We start from the raw sequence: 19,638 nt of genomic DNA on the forward strand, positions 1-19,638 counted from the left end.
AATCTCAATAGCATGTGAGTCATGCAGCAAAACAAACCCTAAAAACACACTAATCATCCTGCAAAAGAATAGTTAAAGAAAAATAAACTTAACACTTTGGAACAGACAAGTCAGAGTCATGACATTCTTACAGAAATGTTGTAGAAATACCTGAATTGAGCAATTAATAGGAGGAATGGGCTAAAATCCATGTAAGCTGATAAGCTTGACTAATCAACAATTACTGGAAATATTTAGATGCACTTATTGCTTAACACAGGGGGTCACATCAGATTCTTATGCTCCTCCCAAACATGTTATTTTCCGCAATAAAATTTTAAAAAAATCTAACATTTTTGACTCATTTATTTTATTTGGCTCATTTTATCTACTTTTAAGATGTGAGAAAATTTGATGGAATTGTAGGTCTCATTTGTTAAGAAATAAGGAATAACAAAACCTTCAAGCATAACAGTAATTATGCATACCGAATTAAGTATGTACAGAAATATAGATTAGATGACAATTAATTTTCATTTAATTTAAAACACAATGAAATACTATGCATATTTTCCCAAATCCATCATAGCAGAAGTTTGTGAACTTTAACTCCTTTTTTTCTAGTATAGTAAAAAATAATTAGGATTTCAAGTGTAAAGAGGGAGAGATAGACTTTCCTTAGAGGCACACCATGGTTTTTGCCTTCTCATCTGCTGCGCGGCATAAGATAACAATATTCACAGCTGTTACACACATGGATTGACAGCTATGAGGCACTCATCCTCCTCTCTTCCTTCTAACTTGTTTCTCAAAACTCAGCTTGATCCATGAACTTTTTCCACACTCTTAAAAGCTGACATCAATAACAAATTTCTGTGAATTTATTTTATGATTACTTTCTGGCTGAAGTGTTATTTAGTCTTAATACGATTTTCAAGAGGTTTTAGGAAAAAAATATTTGTGTGTCTAGGAAAAAACTTTACGCCAGTCTCAGCGTGATTTTATAATTGTGATCACGTCAGACCTACTTAGTAAAGTGACATTACACAAATGGTTTAGGTTCAATTACTTTTCAACAGTTATTTGCATTTATTGGCACACTTTTAGGCATAATGTTAAAACACTTCATTCAATAGTTAGTATGGCTAACTAGTGAAAAAATACCTCTGATGAAAAGACATCTACCATGGCGTTCTCAATATAACATCTTGTTAAAGAAAACATCAATAAATAATAGAACTATAGAAAAGCATTGTTTATGTACTGCAAGATCTTCAGGTTAGAATTCTGGATTTGGATAGACTGATTACACCAACAGGTTATTTATACAACACAATAACCACAAAACTTATAGTGAGTATACCAAATTGACATTATGGGATCAGGTTGCATTCACTGTAATTAATGCAAACATAAATTTATTCAATTAGTGGGAATTTTGGGGGTCCAAAGGAAGCAATACTCCCAAGTATTACGCTTACCACAAGCAGATTTCCTGCACGGATTCTTAGCAACCCATACCACGAATAACAATCAAATGAGTATATAACCAAAATTATCCATATATACCATATTATTTGGTACAATCCATGGTACTCTTGATATAATTAGCAAGGTGACTACCCTTAATCAATATTAAACAGATCAAAATAAGATATGTTTCAGGTTTTTCACCTTTAAAAAAGGTGAAAAAACATTTTACTGTTCTTGGTCTATAATTTATCTGCAAAAATGATGGAAGCACACATACCTAAAAATCTGATGTGTGAAATAGCTCTAACCAATAGAGATAGGGGATAGGAAGGGACCCTTAAACCTTATGGCTTTACTAATATAGATAGAAGGAAAACTTTCCCTAACTCTCTGCCATTAAAGACCATTTATGAAAAGTTTTGCTTTTATATCATCTATAAAGTCATAACTGATTGAGAGAGCATAGCTCAACTCAACTATCTGTCAGTAAGTGTGATTTTGACTAGTGTTGAGCATTCCGATACCGTAAGTATCGGGTATCGGACGATATTTGCGGTATCGGAATTCCGATACCGAGTTCCGATATTTTTGTGATATCGGGAATCGGTATCGGGATTAAGATTCATGTGTAAAATACAGAATAAAAATAAAAAATATTGATATACTTACCCTCGGACGCGCCCTGGTTGTCACCGCTGCAACCGCCATGCTTCCGTTCCTAAGAAAGCGCGTTAAGGACCTTCGATGACGTCGCGGCTTGTGATTGGTCGTGTGAGCGGTCACATGACCGCTCAGCGACCAATCACAAGCCACGACATCATCGAAGGTCCTTAACGCGCTCATTCTTAGAAAGGGAAGCATGGCGGATGCAGCAGTGACAACCAGGGCGCGTCCGAGGGTAAATATATCAATATTTTTTATTTTTATTCATTTTTTTACACATGAATATGGATCCCAGGGCCTGAAGGAGAGTTTCCTCTCCTTCAAACCCTGGGAACCATAGAGGATACCTTCCGATATTTGTGTCCCATTGACTTGTATTGGTATCGGATATCGGTATCGGCGATATCCGATATTTTTCGGATATCGGCCGATACCATCCGATACCGATACTTTCAAATATCGGACGGTATCGCTCAACACTAATTTTGACCAAATTGAATCTGCTCCAAACATATACAGTAGAAGCAAGGAGTATCGCCCTCCGGAGGATCCTCCGGTGCTCTGCTGAGCCAGTCCAACACTGCATGTGAATCAATCCTATGCTCCAGTTACCACATATTAATACACAGTTGTCAACCAAATTCTATAGACTGTTACCTGTTTTAGCTGTGTCTCAGAATTGACATGGACATCACAAATTTCACAGTGAAATGTTTTGTTCTGAAGACCAGTATTTCCCTTGGTTAAAGGTCCTCTGCCTTTTACACCTGTCCGAGGAAATGCTTTAATAGTGCCGCTTCCATTCCTAGCTTCAACCATTGTTTTGTGCTTTGTTCCTACAGGTATTAAAAACAAAACAGAAAAAGACAAGACTGTCACATCACCTTTTCCAAATGTCACAGGCTCACTAACAATATCCAACACAAATTTAGGAAATTGATGAAATGATGATGTACTGTAGGTTTTCACATTCTGAAAGGCATATCATTTTGTTATCAGTTACACACGTTGTCAAAATTGTTGGTACCCCTCGTTTAATGACAGAAAAACCCACAATGGTAACAGAAATAATTTAAATATGACAAAAGTAATAATAAATAAAAGATCTATGAAAATAAAAAAATAAAAGTCAGACATTGCTTTTCAACCATGCTTCCACAGAATTTTAAAAAAAATAACACTCATGAAATAGGCCTGGACAGAAATGAACCCTTAACTTAATATTTTGTTGCACAACCTTTTGAGGCAATCACTGCAAATGATTGCTGGAACTGTCAAAGAGACTTCTGCACCCTTCAACAGATATTTTGGCCCACTCCTCAAGAGCAAACTGCTCCAGTTGTCTCGTGTTTGAAGGTTGCCTTTTCCAGACGGCATGTTTCAGCTCTTTCCAAAGATGCTCAATAGAATTTAGGTCAGTGCTCATAGAGGGTCACTTTAGAATAGTCCAATGTTTTCCTCTTAGCCATTCTTGGGTGTTTTTAGCTGTATATTTTGGGTCATTATCCTATTGCAAGACCCATGACCTGTGATTGAGACCAAGCTTTCTGACACTGGGCAGCACATTTCTCTCTAGAATCCCTTGATAGTCTTGAGATTTCATTGCACCCTGCACAAATTCTAGGTACCCTGTGCCAGATGCAGCAAAGCAGCCCCAGAACATAACAGAGCCTCCTCCATATTTCACAGCAGAGACAGTGTTCTTTTCTTGATATGCTTCATTTTTCCATCTGTGAACATAGAGCTGATGTGCCTTGCCAAAAAGTTCCATTTTTGTCTCATCTGTCCATAGGACATTCTACCAGTAGCTTTGTGGGTTGTCAACATGTAGTTTGGCAAATTCCAGTCTGGCTTTTATATATTTTTTCAACAATGGTGTCCTCCTTGGTCGTCTCACATGAAGTCCACTTTGGCTCATACAATGACGGATAGTGCGATGTAACTCTGATGTTCCTTGAGCTTTAAGTTCACATTTAATCTGTTTCGTTTTTCTGGGCTTGTTTGTTACCATTCGTATTTTCTGTCTCTTTGATTTGTCCTCAATTTTCCTCCAGCGTCCACTTCCAGGGAGGTTGGCTACAGTCTCATGGATCTTAAATTTTTGAATAACATGTGCAACTATAGTCACAGAGCCATCAAGCTGCTTGGAGATGGTCTTACAACTTTTACCTTTAACATGTTTGTCTATAATTTTCTTTCTAATCTGAGACAACTCTTTCCTTTGCTTCCTCTCGTCCATGTTGAGTGTGATACACACCATGTCACCAAACAGCACAGTGAGTACCTGTGATCCTATATACAGGCCCATTCAGTGATTCCAAGATTGTAGACACCTGTGATGCTAGTTAGTGACCACACCTTGACTTAACATGTCACTTTTGTAACATTTTCAGGGGTACCATCATTTCTGTCCAGGCCTATTTCATGAGTTTTATTTATTTTTTTTTAAATTCTGTGGAAGCATGGTTGAAAAGCAGTGTCTGACTTTCATTTGTTCATTTTCATAGATTTTTTATTTATTTTTACTTTTGTCAGATTCAAGTTATTTCCGTGACCATTGTGGGTTTTTTTGTCATTAAACGAGGGGTACCAGCAATTTTGACCACATGTGTAACAAAGGTATTTAAGGCCAAGTTCACACATGTTCTAAATCACCATATTAAACAATAGAAGAATTATGAGCGTTTTAAAGGTGAAAAGCAGAAAATGTTCAATTTGAAACCTGCAATAACTGAAAAAATGCATGAAAAGGAATTTGTCACCAAATTTTTGCCTCCTAATTTGAGAGCTGCATATTGTAGAGAGAGATACCATAATACAAGTGATGTGTCACTTAGTGGGTATTATGGGGGTAGTTTTGATGAAATCACAGTTTTATCTGGAAGAGCTTATAACTAGGGGACTAGTAATACTGCTGCCATGCAGTCTTCCTTATTCATGAGCTTTGAATAACTCCAACTCCACTACTGATTTGCTTCTTTATTGACTATGGGAAGTACACAAAAGCTGCTGATCAGTGGCATGGACAAGGTTATACAGAGCTCAGCATTCAGAGAACTTGCAGATTGGCAGCAGATAAAAGTTATTTTTTTCAAAATTCCACACACATTGAAATTTTAAAAGTTAGTATTCGCTAGAATCTTCAAATGTTTGGAAATTCTTAATGTACTTGAAACATTTATTTAGAATAGATTTACGGGTCTCTATTAAATAATGTTCTGCTCTGTGGCAGACGACCAGAAAAATCCTAAGTAATGTATAAACAATAATCTTATTAAGTACCAAATGGCAAAATTATTTATCACAACATGGGTCTACAATAGATTGGATTACACAGAGATTTAATATTTGACACAGTTGTTTATATGGCACCCAGGTTGCAATTATATTCTTACAGCACACAATAAAACTGCCACTTCAGAACACTTTGTATAAACACTATGATTAAGGTGTATCCATTTTTAAGAACATTTTTCCATTGGTTATGCAGAACTGTATGTGCAATGATTCACATACATACACTAACCAGGCATAACTTGCAAAGAACATGCAAAATATCATGACACTAAGGGCACGGTCACATGTTCAGTATTTGATGAGTATTTTACATCAGTATTACTGTAACAACTCTGCTGGCATCACTGCATGGCCTCCCATCCCCCACCTGCATTACACTCAAACTCACTTCTCTGGGCCTTGTGGTGACTTCTCTCTGCTGCCAGGTCCATGCTGTGCGCCTCATGTCTGCTGTTTGCTCTGTGCATGCTCTGTGTGTGTGCATAGGGGGGCGGCACCAGCAACTCCTGCTTCTTACAGAGACTGTGTGCACCTTGCTAAGGTGTCCCTGGCCAATCGCCATGAGGCTTCCTGTATTTAAGAGATCCCCACCCATTGGTGGGGGCCTGTGCAACTTACTCCCTCCATTAGTTCTCAGCTGCTGAGGTGCCAGACCATGTCTCTGTAACTCTTGTGTTCCACCACCCAAGGGGGCACTGTACCCTTGTCTGTTTCCTGTGTAGCCACCCAGCAGGGCTTCGTACCCTGGCCTATGTCCGCCACCCAGAGGGGCGTCGTACCCTGGCTTGTGTCCATATCTCTGTGCCTTGTCTCGTTCCTGACTCTGTCTTAGTCTAGTCCAGTTCCTGTGTCCGTTTCTTGGTTTGTTTCTTCTGCTGTGCGTACTCTGTGTCTTGCTTTGCTCTGCTTTGCACTCTGTATCTAGCTGTGCTCTGCTCTGCCCTCTGTGTCTTGCTTTGCTCTGCTTTTGGCTCTGCTCTCTGCGACCTTGCTTTGCTCCTTGCTTTGCATTCCGTTACCTTGCTCTGCACTCTGTGGTGTTGCTCTTGGCTCTGCACTCTGTGCCTTGCTCTGCACTCTGTGGTTTTGCTCTCAGCTCTGCACTCTGTACTTTGATCTGCACTCTGTGGTTTTGCTCTCGGCTCTGCACTCTGTGTCTTGCTCTGCACTCTGACTTTGCTCTGCTCTCAGCTAAGCACTCTGTGGCTTTGCTCTCAGCTCAGCTCTCTGTAGCTTTGCTCTGCACTTTGCTCTGTACTCTGACTTTGCTCTGCACTCTGTGGCCCTGTTCTGTGGCTCCGCTCAGCTCTCGCTCTGCGGCTCCACTCCTTGCGATTCTACCTAGCTCTGCTCCTTGCGGTTCTACTTCTCCTGCTCTTGACTCCGCCGCCTGAGTTTCTGCACTTGGCTCCCGCTCCAGCTCTTGGCTTCGCCTCCTGCGTTTCTGCACTTGGCTCCGCCTCCAGCGTTGCTGCACTTGGCTCCGCCTACAGCTCTTGGCTCCACCTCCTGCATTTATGTGCTTGGCTCCACCTCCTGCTTTTGGCTCTGCCTCCTGCATTTCTGTTCTTGGCTCTAGCTCCTGTGCTTTTGCTCTGCATCCGCTCTTGCGGTTTTCCTCTACCTTTTCTTAACTCCTCCTGTCTGAACAGGTTCTTACCTGTTTTACATACCTGCTTGCAGACCGGTCCCTTCCGGTTCTTCCAGTGTATCAGCCTTGTCCGCCTGTCCTGCCAGAGAGTCAGCCGTACCTGCCTGCCTACCAGAGAGCCAGCCGTTCCAACCTGCCTGCCAGTGTCCCTGTTGTATCCGTCTGCCTGCCTGTGTCCCAGCCATGCCTGCCTGTCTGCCAGAGTGCCAGCCGTACCCGCTTGCCTGTCTATGTTCCGTTCCCCAGGGGGATCAGCAGCCACAGCCAGACACCACCCTGGAGTGGTACCTGGTAGCTTCCTTTTGCACAAGTCTGACCTCACCATCAGAGGCTCCGGCGAACACCTAGGAAGCTACTTAGTTACGCCCCTTCCAGGGTAGTTTGGTCTGTGGTCCAGTGGGGCCACACCCCCGCACACCCACGGCAACCAGTCTCGGCGTGTGCGAGACAATTTGTAAGCCAAAATCAGGAGTGGAACAATCAGAGGAAAGGTATAATAGAAACACATCACCACTTCTGTATTTATCACCCACTCCTGTTTTTTACTTACATGTATAACTGTAAAATACTAACCAAATACTGAATGTGTGAACGTGACCTGAAACAGAGCTGATATAATGTGTTTATGGGCTCTATAAGACCCCTCAAGACATTACAAGCAGTTCTTTTAAATCCTGTAACTATGCTTTGAGGTGGGCTCTCCATGGATCAGTCAAGCATATGAACACTTTGTGCGTAATTTATCATGCAATAAATTTTTGAAGTCAGTTCAGCATTTTGCTGTGTTGCCATTATTTGCACCAAATTTATTAATGTTCGACAATATATTTGGCAGAAGTTAAGTTAAAACACTTTAGTCTAAAACTAATTTTCAACTTTTTAAGTACACTCCTTAACACTGAAATTACAAGACTAAGGACAAGTTGTTGAATTCTGAAAATTTACTGTATAATTATAATAATAATAAAAAAACTTAATGACATGCAAATTATGGAAAAATTAAATTACAATTTTCAAAGCATCTTTATTTATTAAATAGGGAGTATGATGAGAAATTTTAACGCTTTGGCTGCTATCAATTAAGTTATTAATTATTGCCTGAAATATGTACTGTCTTGTTGCACTCTCTTGGGCATGCAAATCATTTCAGGGATGGCCGGAAATGAACATTTATTTTAATACAAATTCTCTGTTTGATATCATAATCTAGTCTCTTTTCTCATAAACTTTGATTAAAAATTTTTTATTGTTCCCTCACTACTTTATCTAACTTCTTCTACTTATTTACCTATTGCCTTTTTGGTGATGCTTCATTTGAGAACCCCTAATGAATGCCTGTATACTCAAATCTTCTTGGTGCGCAGTGACGTGCACTTCCTCACCGGCTGATGAAAAATGACAAGCCAGCAAGAGAGCACACTGTCAGTGAGCATTGTAAGAAGACTGTAACAAGTATAAAGAAATGGACGGCACTGGAACGATACAATATCCAGTAAGTAGGACTGGTAAAGGACTCTCATCCATCAGGCGTCACGAATGCTAGGGGTTGCGGTGCTCTGCATATAGAATGTATGCCAGAAGTCCATATATGTACAGAAGAAAAGAAAATATGCGGCACTCACCCCAATTGAGCAGTGGAAAACGTGAACTTTAATGGAGAAAATGAATGAAATACATCCGTCAGGACATCAGGTAAACAGGAGGGTGCGGTATTGGAGCTTGGACGACGGCCGTTTCGCACACTAGGTGCTTCGACGGGTCCAGTTTTCCACTGCTCAAGTGGGGTGAGTGCCGCATATTTTCTTTTCTTCTGTTCATATATTGTAAGAAGACTTTCCGGCATTCAGGAAAAGCAAAGACAAGATCCAACCCGGCAAGTCATGTCACAGTGACAAGATACTAAAGCATATGTGGGAACCTCCCATCTAGTTGTCACCTTCTTATGCACAAGAAAGGAACTCATACAGTTGTGGCCAAAAGTCTTGATTCTGTCAGATAATACTCAGTTTCTTCCTGAAAATGATTGCAATCACAAATTCTTTGGTATTATTATCTTGATTTAATTTGTCTCAAATGAAAAAACACAAAAGAGAATGAAGCAAAAAGCAAAACATTGATCATTCCACACAAAACTCCAAAAATGGGCCAGACAAAAGTATTGGCACCCTCAGCCTAATACTTGGTTGCACAACCTTTAGCCAAAATAACTGCGACCTACCATTTTCGGTAACCATCAATGAGTTTCTAACAATCCTCTGCTGGAATTTTAGACCATTCTTCTTTGGCAAACTGCTCCAGGTCCCTAATATTTGAAGGGTGCCTTCTCAAAACTGCCAATTTTAGATCTCTCCACAGGTGATCTATGGGATTCAGGTCTGGACTCATTGCTGGCCACCTTAGAAGTCTCCAGTGCTTTCTCTCAAACCATTTTCTAGTGCTTTTTGAAGTGTGTTTTAGGTCATTGTCCTGCTGGAAAACCCATGACATCTGAGGGAGACCCAGCTTTCTCACACTGGGCCCTACATTATGCTGCAAAATTTGTTTGTAGTCTTCAGACTTCATAAAGCCATGCACACGGTCAAGCAGTCCAGTGCCAGAGGAAGCAAAGCAACCTCAAAACATCAAGAAACCTCCACCATGTCTGACAGTAGGGACCGTGTTCTTTTCTTTGAATGCCTCTTTTTTTCTCCTGTAAACTCTATGCTTATGCCTTTGCCCAAAAAGCTCTACTTTTATCTCATCTGATCAGAGAACATTCTTCCCAATCGTTTTAGGCTTTTTCAGGTAAGCTTTGGCAAACTTCAGCCTGGCTTTTTTATGTCTCGCAGTAAGAAGTGGGGTCTTTCTGGGTCTCCTACCATACAGTCCCTTTTCATTCAGACGCCGACGGATAGTACGGGTTGACACTGTTCTACCCTCATACTGCAGGGCAGCTTGAACTTGTTTAGATGTTAGTCGAGGTTCTTTATCCAACATCCGAACAATCTTGCGTTGAAAGCTCTTGTCAATTTTTCTTTTCCATCCACATCTAGGGAGGTTAGCCACAGTGCCATGGGCATTAAACTTCTTGATGACACTGCACACGGTAGACACAGGAACATTCAGGTCTTTGGAGATGGACTTGTAGCCTTGAGGTTGCTCATGCTTCCTCACAATTTGGTTTCTCAAATCCTCAGACAGTTCTTTGGTTTTCTTTCTTTTCTCCATGCTCAATGTGGTACACACAAGGACACAGGACAGTGGTTGAGTCAACTTTAATCCATGTCAACTGGCTGCAAGTGTGATTTAGTTATTAACAACACCTGTTAGGTGCCACAGATAAGTTACAGGTGCTGTTAATTACATAAATTAGAGAAGCATGATTTTTTGAACAGTGCCAATACTTTTGTCCACCCCTTTTTATGTTTGGTGTGGAATTATATCCAATTTGGCTTTAGGACAATCTTTTTGCGTTTTTTTATTTAAGACAAATTAAATGAAGATAATAATGACAAAGAATAGGGTTGAGCGACTTTTACTTTTATAGGATCGGATCGGGTTTCACGAAACCCGACTTTTTCAAAAGTCGGGTCGAGTGAAATCGGCCGATCCTATAAAAAAGTCGGGGTCGGCCGAAACTCGAAACCCAATGCAGTGCATTGGGTTTCCAATGGTTCCCAGGGTCTGAAGGAGAGGAAACTCTCCTTCAGGCCCTGCGATCCATATTTAAGTGTAAAATAAAGAATTAAAATAAAAAATATCGCTATACTCACCCTCTGACGCGCCCTGGTACTAACTGGGAACCTTCCTTCCTTCGAATCAGCGCTTGCAAGACCTTGCGGTGACGTCGCGGTGACGTCGCGGCTTGTGATTGGTCGCGCGGCCGCCCATGTGACCGCTCGCGCGACCATTCACAAGCCGCGACGTCACCACAAGGTCCTGCAAGCGCTGATTCTTAGGAAGGAAGGCTGCCGGAAAGAAGCAGGGCACGTCCAAGGGTGAGTATATTCCTATTAGGTATATACTCACCCTCGGACGCGCCGCAAGGTCCTGCAAGCACTGATTCGAAGGAAGGAAGGTTCCCGGTTAGTACCAGGGCGCGTCAGAGGGTGAGTATAGCGATATTTTTTATTTTAATTCTTTATTTTACACTTAAATATGGATTCCGATACCGATTTCCGATATTGCAAACATATCGGAACTCGGGATCGGAATTCCGATACCAGACTCAGAAGATCGCCGACTTCATGGCCGACCCCACACAGGGGTCGGGTCGGGTCGTGTCTCATGAAACCCGACTTTCGCTCAACCCTAACAAAGAATATGTGTTTGCAATCATTTTCAGGAAGAAGCTGAGTATTATCTGACAGAATTGCAGGGGTGTCAATACTTTTGGTCACAACTGTAAACGGTACACTGACCTTTCAGATAATTAAAAAAGACCAAGAAAAAAAAAACGAAAATGAATCATATCAAGATACTTTTCTTAATTGAGTAATTGTCAAGATCTATCTATCTATCTATCTATCTATCTATCTATCTATCTATCTATCTATATTATATCTACCATTTGTAACAAATATATAATACGATACTGATTATCCAAAAGCTTAACTGGTATATTAAGGACAGAAAAGAGCAATGTTCGTACCCCTTTGGCAGAAATGTTATGCTGTCTGAAAAAATGACTTTGGCTGGAAGGATGTGTTGTTTTCTTTTTAAATAGACTTCTAACTGAATATTAATGATGTGTTTGATAACACAGTCCAAGTCTCTGTGTTCCAAGATTTTGAAAGTAACAATGTTCCTTCCTTTAGAGATAATAGAATAAGTAACATTTACGAGCAAAAGCTGAACAGTGGTTAAGGTGAATATTAAATAATGCAATTCTAACTATAACAGAATGAATCGGAGTCTGGCTGCACAACAGGTATATCATTCTCTGAAACACTCCAATGTTTAAATGGAGATATACTTTAAAGACTAGCCAGGTACCACATCCTGCCAACTCTTCCCAAGGCTGCTGCAGATGATTGACAGGTCTCATGCTTGCTTGAACATAAGGAGAAACCTGTAAGGACTCTGGATTCCTTGTTTATCTGTGGTGTTTTTTTGCCATTTTCCAAGATGGCTTCTGCTGCCTCAAATCTGTTCATGTGATCTGACTTCCCTGTCTTTATAAGCCTGGCTTGCTTCATACTCCTTGCTTGTGTATTCTGCCTGAATCCCTGGCTTGTGCTGCAAGAGCTTTCCCCTCTCCAGATACTCCAGCTCCTCCTACTCAGCTAACCTTCTCTGCTCTCAGAGGTTCTCTTGCATTACTCTGCATTTTTCTCCTGCCTGCTGGGACATGTAAGCTCATCCTGCTACAACAAAGCTTCTTTGATTTCCACTGCTTGTTTATTTGACTGTTTCTGGACTCGAAGCTCTGCACTGCTTTTGGACTCTTTGCTAATACTTCCAGCCCTGGTATGAACTGTGTCTTATGATCTGCATTTCCCCAGAAAGTACTACGCCCATAAGACTTTGCCTGCAGTAAAGCTGCAAACAAACTATTCCTAAGAAGGACCCAGTTTGCCGTCCACTTGAACTGTTGTGCACATGCTGCACCCGCGTTTGTGCGTTTGAATATTGACTTTGCCTGCAGCTAGCTGCAAAGAACTTATCCTGATTTCACCTTATTTGCTGTGTTTTGAACTTGCTCACGCTTTGCACCAGTGTTGTTTGGAATAATACAGACTTATCAGTATATTTGGTTCTGCTGCTTATTTGTCTTATTTGCCAAGATATTCTGAGTGTTCCACTAAAATTGTTACAGGATACACAAGCCAAATAAGGAATCTGCTGAGACAATGGCTACTGAACCTAAGATTGAACAACTGTTTTCTATGATGAGATCTTTGCAAAAAGAGATGAGCAGTCTGCAGAAAAAGGTTGGAGGCTTGGAACATAATCAGCAGGTGTTTGGACAGACTCTGCAGGATCTGAGTACTCGAATGGACACTCAGGAAAACAAATTTAAAAGCATGGAGTCTCAGTATGGACAGGCCTTTCAGGACTTAAGTGCTCAGATGGCCACACAAGTGGTCTCACCCGCGGGACAGCTGCAGGCAGTCAGTCCTCCTGAGCTGCCACCATTCTGATACAATGGTGATCGTGATAAATTTCGTGGTTTTGTAAATTAATGTTTCTTATATTTTGATGTGCATGCCGACTACGTTCACACTGATCGATCTAAAGTGTTATGTATTATTATGCTATTGACATCATGAACACTCGCTTGGGCAAATCCGAAGATCGAGTCTCATGATCCACGTTTCAATGTATTGGATGATTTTTTGGCTGCCATGGCATTAATGTTTGATGACCCTAACTGCCGCGCCTCTGTTGAAACCGCCTTACTGTCCATGCATCAGGGTAAACGTTCAGTTATTGAATATGCCACTGATTTTAGAAGACTAGTTGTGGATACTAACTGGGATTGTTATGCACAATTGCCTATTTTTAGGAGAGGTCTGTCTAGTGTTATAAAGGATGAACTAGCCCGCTCTGAGTCACCACAAGAGCTAGAAACATTATTTATTATTTAAACTAAGCAATATCAACATATACATGCAAACGCAAAACCAATCGGTGGCCAATGATTTTATTTTATAACATACTGGACGTTTCTGCATACAATGCATTTGTCTTATGGAGAGAAATCGACCCCGATTGGAACCAGAATAAGCTGCATAAAAGAAGATTATTTCTTGAGGAATTGGGCAAATCCCTGGTTAGGCCATATATTGAGAGCAGAAAAGTGACCCCCAGAAGTGAAGGAGCAACAGCCATTGTAAAAGTGTCCAGCATGCTCAAGAAAGAGACTCCACATCCACGGCCTCCACCAGCGCAGCTACCAGCAAAAAAAGGAAGAGATGTAGCTTCTGTCCATCTTCCTGTGACAATAAGACTAATCTGACATGTGCTGGATGTTCAAAATATCTGTGTAAAGGACATGTGTCTTATTATTGTGTTCAGTGTAAAAACGCATGAACATGTTCAGTTTTTCTTTTTTCTTTCTAAAAAGGTTGAAGTTTTTATGATTTTTCATTTGTTGATTTATAAATATTGTTTTCAAAAAGTTAAATTTCATGTTTTAGTAATAGAAATGTAAAGCTTCTTTGTTATTTGTGTGCAGAATGCTAACAATCAAAGATAATTGTAAAAAGCCTGTGTAACCTTTTTATGAAAAAAAAAAATTATTAAGTTTAAATTAAAATTTTTCATTTGTTTATGATCAACCATGTTCACATACAGTATAATAATGAAAAAAGTATTCAAATAAAACACTTAAAGTAGCTAAAAATCAAGAATTAATAGGCCGGGTCATATTGACCCAGGAACAGTACAAGTGTATAGCAAATGTGAACAGAACAGCAGGGTTAATGAGGCTTGACATATGACTTAGGATAAAAGCCAAACCAGAATATCAATTTTCAGAAACAGTATTTCGGGTGTTGTCCATTTTCTATTCAAAGTGTGAGGTCTGATTTGGCTATGCTAGAGGCTTAACAGAGGGATCTAACAGGTAATGTTTCGCCTTGTGGACAGTGACATATCAGAGTGAGAAAATGTACAGTATATACTACGTAATGCTCCTCTGGGAAATTAAATATGCAAATTGCCTTTTCAAAGAGAAAGAGGATTTGAACTTTAGTGCCACCTGTTGGAAGTATCAATCCCAAAAAGTCAATATTGACCCTTTAACAAACCTTGCCATATAACTTCAGAAAAAAATCAGAACCAGAATCTCAATTTGCAGCCACAGTGTTTTGGGGTGTTCTACCTCGTCAATACAATGCATGAGATCTGATTTTCCTAAGTAGAAACATTTCAACTTGTAGAGAGTAACATGCCAGGACTGGCATGTCAGAATGAGGAGGCTTATACTGTATGCCATGCTATGCTCTCTGGGAAATCAAACATGCAATTTGCCTCTTCAGAGAGGAAGAGGCTTTAGCCCCCAATGGTCTTTTCCAGTGAATCCTGACCAAAACCACCAAATAAACCAGCACCTTTAATACATTTGATAGATACAGATATAATCACCAATGTCCAAAAAGTAACAAAACTGGCACTTCCAATATACTATAAACACCCATAGGTCTCCCAAGGGGGAACCATAACGAAGAGATCCAGATAAATATGAATAAAGGCTTTATTGAAAAACTATTAAAATGCATAAAAATGCCCAAGCACCTAAACACAAGGTGGAGGCTATGTGCAGTATATCATTATAGTACATCATTTCCACGGTAGTGTTCTTAAACCATTATATAGGCTTAGTACACATTTCGCTGCCTAAGCATGCCCCAGGTATAACAATACTAACAGTGTACATACATAGTTCATAAGGTCATATCTACCTGCAGATAGCACGGCACTCCACCTCACCCCAACGCACGTTTCGCACCAGGCTTCTTCCGGAAGCACATAGCCTCCACCTTGTGTTTAGGTGCTTGGGCATTTTTATGCATTTTAATAGTTTTTCAATAAAGCCTCTATTCATATTTATCTGGATCTCTTCGTTATGGTTCCCCTTTGGGAGACCTATGGGTGTTTATTTGATAGATACAGCCCACTGAGAATCATCCCTTGGCACACCATGCCTCATCAATCTATTTCTTTTGTAGCAGTTGTTTTTTTTATTAAGAACAACAGAATGTGCAAAGTTCTTGTTTGTCAAAGTATGGGATATATTCAAGGTAGATTCTTATCCTTGTGATTACCTATTTTGAGATAGCTAATTTCTCTGATGACAAAGTCATTGGAACTAAGTATTCTCAGCCAGCCTCCAATGCTTGTTGTTTCAAGGTCTTAAGTTATGTAATCTGCAATCTCCATTAATTCAAAGCAGGTATAAAATAATGCTCAGTAACATAGCCAATTCTGGTTACAAAGCAGAACATAGGTCATCCAATATCTATGTATCACAGTATCAGATGTGTCCATACTTTACCAAAGGTAAAGTGAAGCAAAAGAAACACTCCTCATGTCATGAACAAAAGGAAAAACACATGCTATGGTGTGGAACATGGCAATATGCCCTCTCCTGCTCCCACCTGCTAACACTTTCTCTGCTCCTTCTCACTGCTGGTGATATCTCTCCAAATCCTGGTCTTCCTCACCACATCCCCACAGTCAGTTCTTCTACCTCCCATACAAGCTCTATCACAAATTTCCGTAACCTCTCAAACCTTATACCCATTCGTCCAGCCGCTACTTCCCCAGTCCCACTAACAGGAGCTCTGTGGAACGCTCGCTCTGTCTGCAACAAGCTTTCCTACATCCACGATCTTTTTGTTACTACTACCAAACCTTTCTTCTTTGCCATCACCGAAACCTGGCTCACCCCTTCTGACACAGCCTCTCCTGCTGCACTTTCGTATGGTGGCTTCCACCTTTCTCACACACCCCGCCCCAGCAGCAAGCACGGCTGAAGAGTTGGTTTTCTCCTGTCAGATAACTGCTCCTTCACCCCAATCCCACTGCCACTCTCTGTTACTCTCCCTTCCTTTGAGGTGCACTCTGTGCGCATCTATGCCCCCACCAACCTCCAACTGGCTGTCATTTACTGCCCCCCAGGGCCAGCCACCACCTTCTTTGACCACTTTATCACCTGGCTACTTCATTTCCTTTCTGCAGACATCCCCACTATCATCATGGGCAACTTCAGCATCCCCATTGACACTTCCCTCTCAGCTGCCATTAAACTTCTATCTCTCACTTCCTTCTTCGGCCTCACTCAATGGTCTTCTGCAGCCACTCACAAAGATGGTCAGACATTGGACTTCATCTTTACCCGCCTCTGCTCCATATCTAACCTCTCTAACTCACCTCTTCCTCTTTTTGACCACAATCTACTTACATTCTCTTCCCTCTTCACTCCTTGTCTACAATCCCCACTCCACAAACTTGCACACCCTCACAGAAATCTTAAACACCTTGATCTACATTCAAACTCTGAATCCCTCCTCCCTCTCACAGACATAAGTTCCCTACACAATGCGGATGACGCTGCTGCTCTATATAACACCACAGTAGCTGCAGCTTTGGAATATCTTGCCCCTCCCACACATACCAAAGCTCGCAAAATCAACAGACAGCCATGGCACACCAGCCTGACCAAATAACTGAGGCGAGCTTCAAGGATTGCTGAGCGGAGATGGAAAAGATCCCACTCCAATGAGCACTTTATTGCATTCAAACAGTCCCTCACTACTTTCAAGACCACTCTCGCCACAGCTAAACAAACCTACTTCTCATCTCTCATATCCTCCCTGTCTCACAACCCTAAATAGTTATTCAACACCTTCAACTCTCTCTTCCATCCCCCAGCACCTCCTCTCTCCCCACTCATCTCAACTGAAGACTTTGCCTCATTTTTCAAGCAGAAGATTGAGAACATCAGAGACAGTTTTAGTCGACAACCCCCAGAGCCCTTCCTCCCAACTACCCAGCACTCTACCTCCAAAACCAACTTCTCCACTATTACAGAAGATCTACTCTCTCTACGCTACTCTCAAGATCGCATCTCACCACCTGTGCACTTGACCTGATCCCTTCCCTCTTCATCCCAAACCTTGCCAAAGTCTTCATCCCAACTCTAACCCATCTCTTCAACCTATCTGTTATGGTCTGGTGATTAAGGAGGGACATGCGACTAGCTCTGAGCAGGTGGTAACTATACTGACCGCAGTCCCTAAGCTCGACACAACACTAGAAGTAGCCGTGGAATGCTCCTAACTCTGCCTAGGCATCTCGTCACAGCCTAAGAGCTAACTACCCCTAAAGATAGAAGCAGGAAAACTATCTTGCCTCAGAGAAAATCCCCGAAGGATAGATTAGCCCCCCACAAGTAATGACTGTGAGAGGAGAAGGAAATGACATACGTAGTATGAAACAAGATTAAGCACAGGAGGCCATTTCTAGCTAGATAGAAATAGTACAGGACAGAACGCTGTGTGGTCAGTAATAAAAACTAGAAAAAGTCCACCGCAGAGCAATGACTCCAGACAGGAAAAATTGACAACTGGCATTGAATGAGGGATAAGGCCAGACTAATATAGCCGAGCCAGAAAGACGATCAGTGAAAACAGCTGCTGAAGCTAAATCCAAGAAGCAGCCATACCACTCAAAACCACAGGAGGGAGCCCAAGAGCAGAACTCAAAAAAATGCTACTTACAACAACCGAAGGGAGCCCAAGAGCGGAATTCACAACAGTACCCCCCCCCCCTTGAGGAGGGGTCACCGAACCCTCACCAGAGCCCCCAGGCCGATCAGGACGAGCCAAATGAAAAGCACGAACCAAATCGGCGGCATGAACATCGGAGGCAACAACCCAAGAATTATCCTCCTGGCCATAACACTTCCAGTTGACAAGATACTGAAGCTTCCGCCTCGAAAAACGAGAATGCAAAATTTTCTCAACCACATATTCCAACTCCCCCTCAACCAACACCGGGGCAGGAGGATCAACCGATGGAACAACGGGCACCAAATATCTCCGCAACAAAGATCTATGGAAAACATTGTGGATGGCAAAAGAGGCTGGAAGGGCCAAACGAAAAGACACAGGATTGATAATCTCAGAAATCTTATAAGGACCAATAAACCGAGGCTTGAACTTAGGGGAAGAAACCTTCATAGGAACATGACGAGAGGACAACCAGACCAAATCCCCCACACGAAGCCGAGGACCAACACACCGACGGCGGTTTGCAAAACGCTGAGCCTTTTCCTGGGACAACGTCAAATTGTCCACCACATGAGTCCAAAACTGCTGCAACCTGTCCATCACAGAATCTACACCAGGACAATCAGAAGGCTCAACCTGCCCTGAAGAAAAACGAGGATGGAAACCAAAATTACAATAGAAAGGCAAAACCAAAGTAGCCGAACTGGCCCGATTATTAAGGGCAAACTCGGCCAACGGCTAGAAAGTCACCCAAGCATCCTGATCAGCAGACACAAAGCATCTCAAATAGGTCTCCAAGGTTTGATTAGTTCACTCAGTTTGACCATTTGTCTGAGGATGGAACGCCGAAGAAAAAGACAAATCAATACCCATCCTAGCACAAAAGGCCCGCCAAAACCTGGAAACAAACTGGGAACCTCTGTCAGACACAATATTCTCCGGAATGCCATGCAAACGAACCACATGTTGAAAAAACAATGGAACCAAATCAGAGGAGGAAGGCAATTTAGGCAAAGGTACCAAATGGACCATTTTAGAGAACTGGTCACAAACCACCCAGATAACAGACATCCTCTGGGACACAGGAAGATCCGAAATAAAATCCATGGAAATATGCGTCCAAGGCCTCTCCGGGACGGGCAAAGGCAAAAGCAACCCACTAGCGCGGGAACAGCAAGGATTAGCCCGGGCACAAGTCCCACATGACTGTACAAAAGAACGCACATCCCGCGACAAGGAAGGCCACCAAAAGGACCTAGCAACCAAATCTCTGGTACCAAAAATCCTAGGATAACCGGCCAACACAGAACAATGGACCTCAGAAATTACCTTACTTGTCCATCTATCAGGAACAAA

General features: G+C 41.6%; 1 protein-coding gene across 2 annotated transcripts in view; it reads right to left on the bottom strand.

The window, feature by feature from the left end:
• ZNF385D (zinc finger protein 385D) overlaps positions 1-19,638 on the bottom strand; it is a 585,391-nt gene that overhangs the window by 52,561 nt on the left and 513,192 nt on the right. For both annotated transcript variants that reach the window (XM_069729985.1, XM_069729986.1), the window contains one exon: positions 2,773-2,951. In XM_069729985.1, coding sequence (XP_069586086.1) covers positions 2,773-2,951 — 179 coding nt within the window. The remainder of the gene's footprint in view (positions 1-2,772; positions 2,952-19,638) is intronic.

The sequence above is a fragment of the Ranitomeya imitator genome, chromosome 6, assembly GCF_032444005.1.
Source record: "Ranitomeya imitator isolate aRanImi1 chromosome 6, aRanImi1.pri, whole genome shotgun sequence".
In the NCBI taxonomy this organism is placed as follows: domain Eukaryota; kingdom Metazoa; phylum Chordata; class Amphibia; order Anura; family Dendrobatidae; genus Ranitomeya; species Ranitomeya imitator.